At 51.7% G+C, this 12099-nt stretch overlaps 1 protein-coding gene and 1 long non-coding RNA gene across 2 annotated transcripts; one reads left to right on the top strand and one right to left on the bottom strand.

Moving 5' to 3' along the window:
- Positions 1–1774: 1774 nt before the first annotated feature.
- Positions 1775–6887, bottom strand: LOC130156170 (prolactin-releasing peptide receptor-like). Its single transcript, XM_056354454.1, has one exon. The coding sequence runs from the start codon at positions 5189–5191 to the stop codon at positions 4100–4102; it is 1092 nt and encodes a 363-aa protein (XP_056210429.1). The 5' UTR covers positions 5192–6887; the 3' UTR covers positions 1775–4099.
- A 179-nt stretch (positions 6888–7066) lies between these two features.
- LOC130156176 (uncharacterized) lies at positions 7067–11959 on the top strand. The gene is made up of 2 exons (XR_008824346.1): positions 7067–7659; positions 8748–11959. It is a non-coding gene; the product is annotated as an uncharacterized LOC130156176 (long non-coding RNA).
- The last annotated feature ends 140 nt before the right edge of the window (positions 11960–12099 follow it).

Below are 12099 nucleotides of genomic sequence, written 5' to 3'. Positions count from 1 at the left end.
GCCCAGAGAACAGGAGTTTGGCAGGTATCAAATATATAATCCGTCTGTCCGTCGTCTTCCTCACACTGGCTCTGTGCTGTCTCTCTCCTAAGGGAGCACTACCCACAGGTCTGGAGTCAGAGCTGCTGGCAAGCAGGCGGCCTTGTCTTGGCTGCATGGCTTGAGAGAGTCAAAATCACAGAGGAGAAACCTGATTGTTTTGAAATATGTTAATTTAAAAAAGCAATAATGAGCACTTTGCCAATTCCTACCCAATTCACCCTCTGTGGTGAAGAGCACCATCGTAGCTTGGTTGGGAAACATGAGCCCCACGTGACTGAAAGGGACTGGGTGACTTAATCACTTTTGCCTATCATTTTTCTGAGCTAATTAAAGGCAGAAATTATCGCATCAAGCAAATGCTGTTCGGTGCCAGCCACCAGCAGCTTGTGTTGGCCATGTCCAGCCCTCGCTTGAGAAATTCCCGCTGGGTTTGGCAGGCAGGATGCCTTTGCCAGCACTTAGCCCCAGGTCAGGGGAGGCTTACACCCAGGTCCGTTTCCCACTGAAGCTGCAAGAGGCAGAAATGTTTTAGTACCTCCAGGCAATTCTGCACCTTCCCGGTGCCTCTATCAAAATGCTAAACGGAGAAAAATCTCTGTTTTGCCCAGGGTTGTGGAAGATGGGATGATGGTTCCCATCCTTGACGCTTAGAGCTCCTCTAGATGCTGCAGAGCACCAGAGATTTTAAAGGAGTGATGGCTGTGAAGAAATGATCTGGAATTTGCCCTCTTAGTAGAAAACCCCATAATTCAACCCTGAAAGAATCCAGCTTACCTATACCAGCATTTAAAAATGGCTTTTAAACTTCATTACTGTTTCCTTGCTAGGTTTTTATGTTGCCTGCTGAGGTTCTGGTATCCAGTTGGGTTTTACATCACTAACAGGCAAGTTTATCGCATGAGAATATGTCCCAGGATTTGGATTTGTGCCTTTTCCCATAACACTGGCACTTCTCCTCACTTCGCCTTGCAGCTCGTGTAATTCACTCTGGCTCGCTGCTGCCACTGGCAGCATCCCAGCCTGGTGTCTGGACATTGCTTTTCTGGTAGGCAAGGTGGACGCTGGTCCCATTTTTGTAAGCCAAGGCTGCGAGGTTAGAATGGCTGCTGCTGGCAGCTTTTGGAGGCAGAGCCCTTGACAGACATTGCAGCGGTGCAGGCAAGAAGCTGCGAGCATCAGCCGGGGGATGAGGTTTTGGGGGCTTGCGGGCTCAGCAAAGGGGGCAGTGACCTTGCAAAAGCGAGAGGCAGATTTGATAACTGATATTATGAGGACTGAGAGGCACATGGCTGGGGGGGAAGCTGTGGGGCTGTGAAGCCACACACAACACTGCTGGCAGAAAGGGCCACTAACACTAGTGATAGCCTGTTGCGACATCACGGTCCTGTGCTCTTCCATCAGAGCCTTTGGCCGAGGCAGGGCTGACTGGGCAGTGAGCAGGCAGCAGCTCAGAGGCTGCTCTCGCCCCAGAGACCAATTCTGTGCTGTTGTGGGTTGCAGATAGATAGATATGGGGTATCTGTAGCACTGTAACGAGCAATCAAAGTGAATGAAAGCACGTCTCGAGTCATTACCTTGTAAAAAAAAAAAAAAAGTCTAACCTTTTCTCACCAGTCAGAGCTACTTCTCTACAGAGTTCTCCCAAAACCTCAGCCAGCCTCCTTTCTCCAGCCTTGCTCTCAGCCTGACCCCCAAGGATCTGTCATCACTAGTGACAGTGACAGAGATAAACATGTCTGAGTTGGTTGTCTTCCTGGGATGTGACTAAGCTGCAGTCGAGGACAGCTTATTCCTGTTGGATCTGAATCAATACAAGCACACAGCCTGCGCTTTCTAAGCCTTTATTAGAAGGAAGGACAAGCTTCTGGTTTGCTTTGCTCCTCCAGGATGAGGAATCCAGCCTCTGCCGCGAGCACAGCCCTGCGCGGCCACGGGAGAGCTGGGCGAAGCAGGCAGGCTCAGCTGCTTTGCGGGTACACGATGGAGGTCACAAGCATCCATGTCACTTTGCATTTGATGGGTCCCTGTCTCCACTGGTTGCACCACAGAAGATAATATGGTCCTTTTAGGACCACTGTAAAGGTCTTAGCAGGAAGGCAAGCAGGCAGTAGCTCATGCCTGGGCATAATGAGGGGGAATTAGAGATCCTCTTAGAGTCCGACTAGCTGCATCTGCACTGGAGGATGCCAAGCTGCTCCCTGAAAGCAGGAGTGACAGCCAACACCATGGACAGCTTTCATGCAGTGGTGAGAAGATGTCACCTGGGGACTTTAAAGTCCTGTCCCTGGGCACAAAGAGCCGTGCGACATACATGGCTTGGCCCCATGGAGCACAGCAGCTGATGGTGAGCCAAAGGCATGGCCTTGGGTGGCCAGAAGCTGTCATGACCCTGAGACTTGGTGCTTATGGCGATGCTGGTGCCTGTGGGCTGTCCCCAAAGGGTTCCTCCTGGAAAATCAAGAGGTTAAAATTGAGTTGGGGTACAAGGAGACACTGCCTTCTCAGTGTGCTGCTTGCATGGACCTGGCTGAGGTGCCACAGCTTCACCAGGCATCTGGAGACACCAAGCAGCATCCAAAAATCAAATCCACCTTTTATCTGGCAGTTTCTGGGTTAGAGCAGCCCGTCGCCAGGATTCCCACCTCCACCCAAGGAGCTTGAACATGAACATATATGATCTTAAACTACCCTAAGAGCAGAGATTGGGGCATCTTCCCCAGCAAACCCATTGCTTGAGATCTTTCTGGGCGCCCCATCCCATCACTGTGAAGAACAGCGATAAATTCACCGACATGCCTAGTTATGACGTCTGCCTTGTTTGGCTGCTCGCGAGCAGCTGGAGAAATTGGGACCATCCAGCCTGGTTACAGACATGAGTTTTTCAGAAAGTCAAGCAGGTTATGAGCCACCACCATTCAAAACCAGCCACCTGCCTCCAGTGGCCACGTGCTCCCACACTGTCTCCAGCTGATGAATGCACATTTCTGAAGATATATTGTTCTTCCACCAATGAAACACAATTTAAAAGAAAAAACGCACAGCTATTTACTGCTACCTGTGAGAGCCGGTGTTATTTCAGAGGCAGAAAGTGCTATCTGTTGCTTAGGAACAATCTTTATCCTACAAAATGAAGACTTATGCTCTCCAAAGAGTTCTTTAAATGCGCCCCACGTGTGTTTGTCTTGCTTAGAAGCTGACCCACCTCCTAAATAAACCACAGGGAGAAGTCTTTGTGTTCCAAGCACAGCACTGGTCACCTAATATACCCAGCCATAATTCGAGATATAGGGTGTATAACCCATACCCAGCCATGATTTGAGCTGTAAGGGTATATGCCCCATGCCCAGCCACGATGTGAGCTAGAAGGTACATTCTTTATACCCAGTCATGATGCTCACATCACATCTCACCAGAGATAAGGTCTGCAAAAGCCAGATGGAAACTTGCTCATCCCAGGCAGCCCCCTCTCCCCTACCCCACTGCCCCAGCACACGGCACTGGCTGCATGGCCTGGTGCTCACAGGGGTATGGCTCGGGTGTTCCTCCTCGGCATGTAGGGCAAGCACAGAAACGGAGGCAGGCTTTGGCCATGTCAATGCGGAGACATTTCTGAAAGGTGAGGCTTAAGAGAACTGCATCAGGCTGGTTGTGTGTCCAGTCATTAACCTGGATACTCAGATACTCATCCATTGCTCTGTTTCAGCAAGCCAAGCAACTGTTGTTTCATTGACATGTCTTTCCAGCTCTTGTGACTTGGGTAGGTGGAAATACGTCCTGCTCCAAATTACTCTGCCTTTGCCTGGCTGTGCTGTTTGTTGTTGCACCAGTTTGTTTTCCCCAAAGAACAAAACATCCTTGAGCTGCTCAGAAGAGCTGCTCCTCGAGGACACAACACCCATCGGTTTGTTCCCTTGTGCTCACTGTCCTTGCCAGGCACAAGGGACCTCTTCTTGGAACAGCAAGAGACCACCACAGCCAGCAACCAGCTCTCATGTCCAGTCTAAAGAAAAATTCACACCAGGTACAAAAGCAAAAGTAATCTCTGGAGGTCCTTCAGTTATGATAATCTAGTTTGCAAAGCTATCTTATCCGAGACCCCAGTAGAAGCATCTACCAGGGTGGAGCAGGTATTGAACCGAGAAGCCTTGCAGGACATACTGCTGGAGCTCTTCTTCTTGCGGTAGAAGTAGCTGCTGAGGTGGAACCAGAACTTGTCGTGGAGGGAGGCATAGATGAAAGGGTTGTAGCAGGCAGAGCTCATGGCAATCAGGTGACATGAGACCTGGATAACATTGACATACCTCTTGTCCAGTATGGTGAACTCCTCGTCAATGTCTCTGATGAAGTTCACCACCTGGAGGGGCAGCCAGCAGATAGCAAAGCACACCACCGAGACTGTGAGCACCCGGAAGGTCTTCTGCTTCGTTCTGGTCCATTTGTCTTGGCAGGGGTAGGCAGCGCCCGGGACGTTCCTCCTCCGCAGGTGGTAGGTGATGGCACAGAAGGAGACCGATACTGCCAGAAGTGGAAGCATGTAGGACAAGAGGAGCATCAAACATGAGTAGAGCAGCCGCTCTCTCTCTTTGTTCTTCCAAAACTCTTCGCAGATGATCATGTCATGGCCGATGGTGTTGAGATCCAGGTAGTGGGTGTGTAGCGATGTGGGAACAGAGGCCATGATGGAGAGTAACCAAATGCAGGCCACGAGGCAGATGCAGGACCTGCAGCTTATCCTCTTGCGGATAGGATATGCCACCACAATGTATCGGTCAATGGCAATGGCAGTGAGGGACAGCACTGAGACGAAGACGGTGGTGGCCTGCATCAGGGTGACAAAGTAGCACATGAACATCCCAAAGAGCCAGCCCCGCACCTCAAAGGCGTAGGAGACGGTGAGGGGGACGCAGGCGAGGCACATGATGAAGTCGGCCGCTGCCAGGTTCCCAATCAGGAAATTGGTGGTGCAGTGCAGCTTCTTGGTGAGAGCAATGAGGAGGATGAGGAAGAGGTTCCCCGTGCACGCCACCGCCACCAGCGTGGCGTAGAGTGGGATGAAGAGGGGCTTCAGCTCCAGGAGGAGGTCCAGGCCGGTGAAGAGGGCGGCTGAGCCATTCTGCCAGGAGTCATTGGGCAGCTGACTGTGAGCCATGCTGCTCTCCTGTGGCCGATGCTGCTTCTCTGTGCCTTGAAATCAGACCGTCAGACCTGTAGGGGAAAGAAATGTGCTGTGGTTGTGCTTCTGGGCAGAAGAACCTGTCCCCAGGCTCTAGGTCCTCTTGCCCAGCCCCACAGCGATGCACCGGCTGACTTAGAAGATGCTGTGAGTTTTTAAGTGACTGTGCCCTGTGGCAGACACAGTGGAGCTTTGGTACAGAGAAAATGGGGAACCTGGCTGTGAAATGGTTAAGCTGTGGGGCTCAGATCTGCCGGAGCTGCCAGTTTGGAGCTTTGGAGCAGCAGGACAGGGAAAGCAGCTCGGGATGCCTCATGGAAAGTAAGCTGGGAGCTGTGCCGACCGAGAACAGAAATAAGAGACACTCCTGCATTTTTGCTTTTCCTTTTTCTCCTGCCAACTCCATCTCGACCTGCCAGCCCTGCCGCTGCCCTCCAGCCGCCTGGCTCGGCAGCGGGATCATCTCCGTCTCCGGCCTTCCATCTCCCTCTGTCCCAGTCCACCCTACCGCTCCCCTGTCCCACCGTGTTATTTTACCCCATCAGGTTATTTCTCCACCACCCACGGAGGTTGGGCTTCTCCTGCTGGGGTGGTTTTCTCCGGCTTCCCCTTGTAGTGACCACAGTGGGAGCGAGTACGTGGATCCTGAGCACAGCCACAAGACTACTCCCAGTGGCACAAAGGGGATGATGGCAGATACGTTCTCCAAAAAGTGTAAGGAAATTAACAATTACCCTCCAGGACCTTCCCCTCGAACGCCACACTGCTAAATTTACCATTTCATCCCCCTCACCAGCACCTGGGCAGTCTTCATCCCCCCCAGTGGAGAGGCAAACCAGCGTTAATTAAGTAGCCCCTGTAATGAACCGAGAGATATTACGGTTTTCTACTCCATGGCTGCAGGTGCAGAGCGCAGCTCCAGGTCCCCATGCCCTGCCTGGGGCAGGGATAGCTGGGAACTCGCAGCCGAGAGGACAATACGATCGTTAATTTAAAGAATAAAATATTCAGCTTCATTTCCTTACAGGTTCGGAGCGTGGCGACGCTCCTTCTCCCGCAGCGGCAGTGCCAAAGCCCCGCAGCTCTGGCCGCGTTACGGAGTGTCCAGCCGGGGACGGGCCGGAGCGGGGGGGCTCACGGGGGAGCCCCCGGCCCACAGCGGCACCCCGGCTGCGGACCCCGGCGCACTCACCTGCCGGGGCGGCCCGGTGCGCAGGGCTGGGCGAGGGTCTGGCGCCGGCCTCGCCGCTGGCCCCACGGAGATGCTGAGGAGCCTTTCGAAGATGCTGAGGAGCCGTTCGAGGATGCCGAGGAGCGCTTCCTTGGCAGGGTGTTGCTCCCCGCAGATCTCCGGCAGCCGCGGCGCTTTCTTACGCTTGCCTTCGCTCGGGGTTTCTGGTGAGTTTTGCCGTTGGGTTTGGGGTTTTTGTTTTGTTTTCGCACCGGTGCCGGAGATTTCAAGCCGCGGAGGAACAGGACGTTCCCACCCGCGGTGCTCGGTATTCCAGGTGGTCGCGGGGACGCGCACGTCCCATCCCACCGTGCCACAGGTGGGGCCGCATCTCCCTTCCCCCGCCCGCCCGGGCCGGCGGGGAGCCCCGGGGGACCGCGGGGATGCTCCAGGGATGCTCCGAGGGGTGCTCCGAGGATGCTCCCGGGAGGCTCCGGGGATGCTCCGGGAAGCCCTCGCCCGCCCTCTGGGCCGGGTCCAGGCGCCCCCCTGCCAGTAGGGAGGGGAGGGGAAGGGGCTGGGGCGGGCGAGGAGGGGACGGGGCGGGCGGACGCAGGGACCACGCGGAGCTCCCGGGCACAGACAGCGGCCGCCCCGTCGGGGGTCCCGGGAGGGGGCTGAGGGCAGCGGGGGGCGAGGGAGGACCCGGCCGTAGGGTCCGGGCGGCCGTGCAACAGGGGTGGCCCAGCTGCAGGGCGGTGGGCACCCAGCCACGGGGTGCTCACGGCTGTGGGGCAAGGGCAAGGCGGGGTGAGGGTGGTCCAGCTATGGGTCGGTGGGCACCCAGCCACGGGGCGAGCGCGGTCCAGCCATCAGGGAGGTGCGGGGCACAGGTGTGTGGTACAGCGTGTGCCCCACGGAGCTGAACCCCCAGTGCGCACCAGCACCAGCCTGTCCCCAAAACCGAGCGGCTCCAGCCAAGGCGCCAGCAAGGGCCAGGTGGGGAGAGCAAGGGGCGCTGGGGAACTGCCTCCATCCCGCAGCCACGGGATGGGGGAAGAAAAACGCCATTTTTGCATTTTATTTCCTAGTGGAGAAGAAAAAACCCAAGCCAGGGCAGGGTCCCAGCCGGCTGGGAGCAGAGCCAGTACCACCAACTCAAAAGGTACTGGGCGCTCCTGGTGTCCAGCCGCTCCCCAAGGCTTGCTTTCCACTGCTGGGAAATGAAGCAGAATTGCCCCAAAGGCAAAGGGGAGCCAGGGCCAGCTATCATGTGAGTGTAATTTTTAATTTTTTCTTTTTTTTCTTTCTCCTTTAGAAGAAAAAACAAATGTTGGCTTCTCCACAGGCATCCCTTTGAAGTGAGTTGTATTAATTACTGTGTGCCCCATCATAAGGGAGTGTACAGGAACAGGGTTGCTTGTTATTTAATGTGGCCAAGATACCTGGCTACCAGAGCCAAGGCAGGTTGCTGCCCATCAGCTGTTTTCTTTAGAAGCCTCTGATTCCACATGCAAGATATTTTCATCTTTTCCTTCATAGCTTACTTAAATAAGGGAAAATTAAAAACAATCTTCATCATCCACTGGAATTTTCTGGGGTAAGAGGAACGGAAACTGTCAGACCAATCCTAGAAGTTCTGTAAAATTATGACTTTTGGTGAGAGAAGGCTGTTCATTTGTCTCAGTCGGATGGATGTGGGTCAGCGTTATTAAACCTGGCTGAGAGCAAACTTCAGAGGTGAGTACTCATGCTGCCAAATAATCAGCAGGAAAAAAATCATCTTTGTCTCCCTAACACAGCCTGGCCGAGAGCTGCTGTTAATTTTAAACAGCAGCACAATCTGATAAGGAAAGCAGAAGGCACTTAAAAGATCATTTGAGATGAGTGATGGAGTTTGAAGATGACAACACAATAATGAATCGCTGGGTGGCTGGGACAGAGGCACGTCCAGCCCCAGTCAGCCAGAGCCTTCCCCCAGCGCCGGCTGCACCATGGCCAAGGCAACCCGGAGCGACACTGGGAGCTTTTCCCTCTGCACATGTTTATCTTATCAGATAGCTTATCAGAAAAAGCCTTTTCTAACCTCATCTTTACTGCTTCCAGACCCTATAGGATAAGTCACTCTTATTCCAAAGCTCATATTGCCCCACACGAGGGGCTTTGTCTCTGAAAGGATACAAGTGATGGATTCAGAAGCTGCAACCCACCCTGCTGATCCCCCTGAGCTGTGAGCTGGTGATGCTTCTTGAAGCATCGGTGCTTGAAGCTTCTGCTATGGCATGCCGGTGTCTATCCTACCCCATACAGATGACCAGGAATCAGCATTTGCTGTGCTTTTATCCTTTTCTTTCTGCATAGGTCACCAGGTTGGCTTTTACAAATAACCACAGGTTCCAGCATCTGCAAGACACCACCAGAGAACAGCCAGAACAGGACGACCCAGAGCCACCTCTGACAACACCAGGCTTCATCACCTTTTCTGCAAAACAGCAATCCCGGTGCAGACCTTCCTCCCACAGCAGGTTGCAGTTTTTCCTAACCTGAGATCCTAGAGAGCCTGTCAATTAAAAAGCAGGATGAAATATTCTCAGCATCATTACACGGTGCTGCCAACTCATGCCTCAATCAGATTGATTTCACCGGTGCAAGTACACGGTGAACCACTGTATTTTGCCCTGTATGGGTGGGTGTCAGTTCTTGGGAGAGCACGGGGAGGATCAGACTGCCATGAGCACGTTTATCCACGTCAAGCACAGACAAACGGAGCCGACCCTGACGTGCATGGTCGTGCCGCTGGAGGCAGCTGCCCGTGCTCATCTTCCCACGGATATGTGTGAATCCCAGCATGGGCTAATTTTCTGCATTGGCGTGTGCTTGACAGGTATGTTTAATGAACGTTTACAGCTGATTATATTCCACAGTGACACTAATCAGCCTCAGCGGTTGCCTGATTTGTTTTTTCTTAGTTGCTCACTAGTTTAGGTGCTGATTTCAACAAAAAAGTGCTTTGCGGCACTTGTTTTCCACTCCCCTTTTCCTCCTCCCAGGCCTTTCCTTGCTGCCTGACGTGCCCCTAGCCCGGCTGTCCTGGCTGGTAATATTTGCAGCGATGGCCTCCATGGCCCTCACTGCTCAGACAAGGCAGCCGTCAGATTGTCTCAGATTTCACTTTACTCTGCCCCATCTGGAAAACAAATTACTGGCAGCTTGATGATGCTGATGTGTTACAACATGGCCGTGATCCAGCTCCCTGGGAAGTTTAAGGGGGTAGAGAAATACTGTTTCATGCAGAGAAAAGGGTAAAGAATTGTCTTTAAAAGGAACAAACTCAAATGCAGCTAACATCTCTTTTGTGATTACTAGTTTCCCACACCTGGAAAATCATCTTCTGTATTTGGCAGCAGATTTTTGCTTCTGCATAATAGTCTGGACATGACACTTTCAGGCACCACTACTGCGGCCCCGTCTGCCCCTCCTGATGGTTTGCTTTCCCCCTATTACTATGCTGTTATCAATTGCTCATCTTTCTGTTTAGACTGGGGCATCTCCCAGCACAGAAATTATTTCCACATATAGGAAGGCTGGTGTTGCTGTATGAACAACAACAACAAAATCCCTAGTGAAAATGCTGCTTGTACCAGCAAGAGTTACTCTGATTCATAGGAGCTAAACAGTTTTCCTAGAACAAACCCTAATACTTGGAAGTCAAGTCCTTGCTAGTTAAACCACATCAGCATCACCACCAAGTGCAACACTGCCCAGACGCATCACGCTTCTTCGTGTATTCAGAGTTTTTAAGGTTTTTGAGGGTTTTAACAGAGGTGTTCTTGCTACTCTTATGGTGGATTTAAGTACAGACCCAGTCAAGTCTGATTTCTTCGGGGTCAGTGTCCACCATGTGAAAGCTCCCAGCTTCTTCTTCTAAACACCCCTGCACTGTCAGTGCCTTCAGTCTTGTCCCTTTCCTTGACACAGAGGGTTAGGCTACTCAAGTGTAAATGTTCCTAGACAGTAAACTTGTGGTTAGATTGAAACTAGATAAAAAGTAGCTTGTGTGCTTATAAAATAGCTTTAAAAAAAATCTTTTGTTTGTTCTGAGGCAGATAGGTCAGGTCTTTCAGTTCTGCTGTTGACATCCCAGTTGCACTTGAGTCAGGCAGCCTTTGGAGCAAGCCTGCAAACTGATGAGGCTGGATCTGCTGCTTGATCTGAAGGCAGTCTCTAATTAAATGCCAATCTATATGCGCTTTGGCAGGTTTGATTCTCTTGCTGAAAAGATGATGCTGCAAGTGCTTCAGGACCTAATTTTCTGTCTTGTGCTGACATTACCAGTCAGCAGCCACAAACTGAGCAAACGGGTGTTCCTGCCTGGCTTGTGGCCTGCATGACAACCGAGCAGAACCACGCTACGCTGGCCTGAGCGCATTCAGCTTTCCTGGACGTACCAGAGCCAGTAAAGCCAGCACTGCACCACCAACCAACCCTTGGGCAACACAGGCATGGTGCTGCTTGCAGGGCAGCTGGCACAGCCCTCGGGGACAGAGCCTCCCTGTTGGAACTGGATGCGGCTGTTCGTGAAGGTCTCTTCAATTGCCCATTGAAATGACCACCACTAGTTCTTTCCTCTTCCTTCAGCATAAAGCATTTGTTTGACCTTCTGGCCTCCATCCTGCTTGGTACTGATTTATTCTGGTCTTTTTTTACTGAAAGTCCCCGGATCCGATGATCGGTGGCTGCTCACCATGCGCAGCGATAGGACTGACTCCCTGCCGTCGTGGCAGTGTGCTTTACAAACACAACAGGTCAAACTAGCTGCCCTGCCTGCTGTGTTTGAACAGAGCCTCCCGCAGAAGGAGCTACTCAGAGTAGCTGGGATTTTGGACAAATCAAGGCGGACGATCTTCTCATCCTTCAGTCATCTGTACAGGCAGGTAACAGGTAAATAACCAGCAAAGGACCTGCGTGTGTCTTGCCAGAGTATCAGTGCAATTTCAAAGACCTCAGCTGATTCTGTATCTGGACAACTCTTCCGCAGACCCTTTCCTTGGGCTCCTGAGCTGTTTCTAAAAATGAAATGGTGAAAGTTACTCTGTCTAAGGTCCCTTCCCTAGAGGAGATGCTAGGTTCTGTGCACTGTGTTTCAGTAGAGTTATTTTGAATACATTTTTTAGATAGCTTTAACAGGAATAGACAAAACAATGTAAAGCATCTTCACAGTCGTTGGCTAATCACAAGAAGGAAATATATTAACTACGACATAGCGTGGGTACAGACAGAGAAACTGCATCTCTCTGTACGTACCCTCTCTAGTAAACACTCAGAACTATCTCTGTTATAGTTTGACATCACAGCTGAGAGGTATTTACAGCACTGTACAGAAAAGTGGACTTATTTTTAAAGATATATTAAAAGATGACAAAACCCACCCTCCAACAAGACACAAGACTTGCTGACATTCAGGTAATTCACTGTATTTCTCAAGCCTTAAAAAAAAAAAAAAGGTGTTTGTTCTAATGGAGAATTAAGTGTGTGACTGTTTTGTGAACAGTGAGCCGGGGTGGGTCGTTATACCCATAAAGCAGATGATGGAAACAAACACTGAGTCACAGCACTGAAGGAGAAGCACCAACAGAACAACAGCTGTCAGTGAGCGAGAGAATAGCACCATTTGTAGTTGTACAGAGACAGAAAACAAGGAAGGTCTATCAAG

Source organism: Falco biarmicus, chromosome 10 (assembly GCF_023638135.1).
Source record: "Falco biarmicus isolate bFalBia1 chromosome 10, bFalBia1.pri, whole genome shotgun sequence".
In the NCBI taxonomy this organism is placed as follows: Eukaryota; Metazoa; Chordata; class Aves; order Falconiformes; family Falconidae; genus Falco; species Falco biarmicus.
This window is presented reverse-complemented; position numbering and strand designations above follow the sequence as displayed.

Coding starts and splice junctions, on each gene's coding strand:
- LOC130156170 (XM_056354454.1), bottom strand. CDS start 5,191: ATGGCTCACAGTCAGCTGCCCAATGACTCCTGGCAGAATGGCTCAGCC.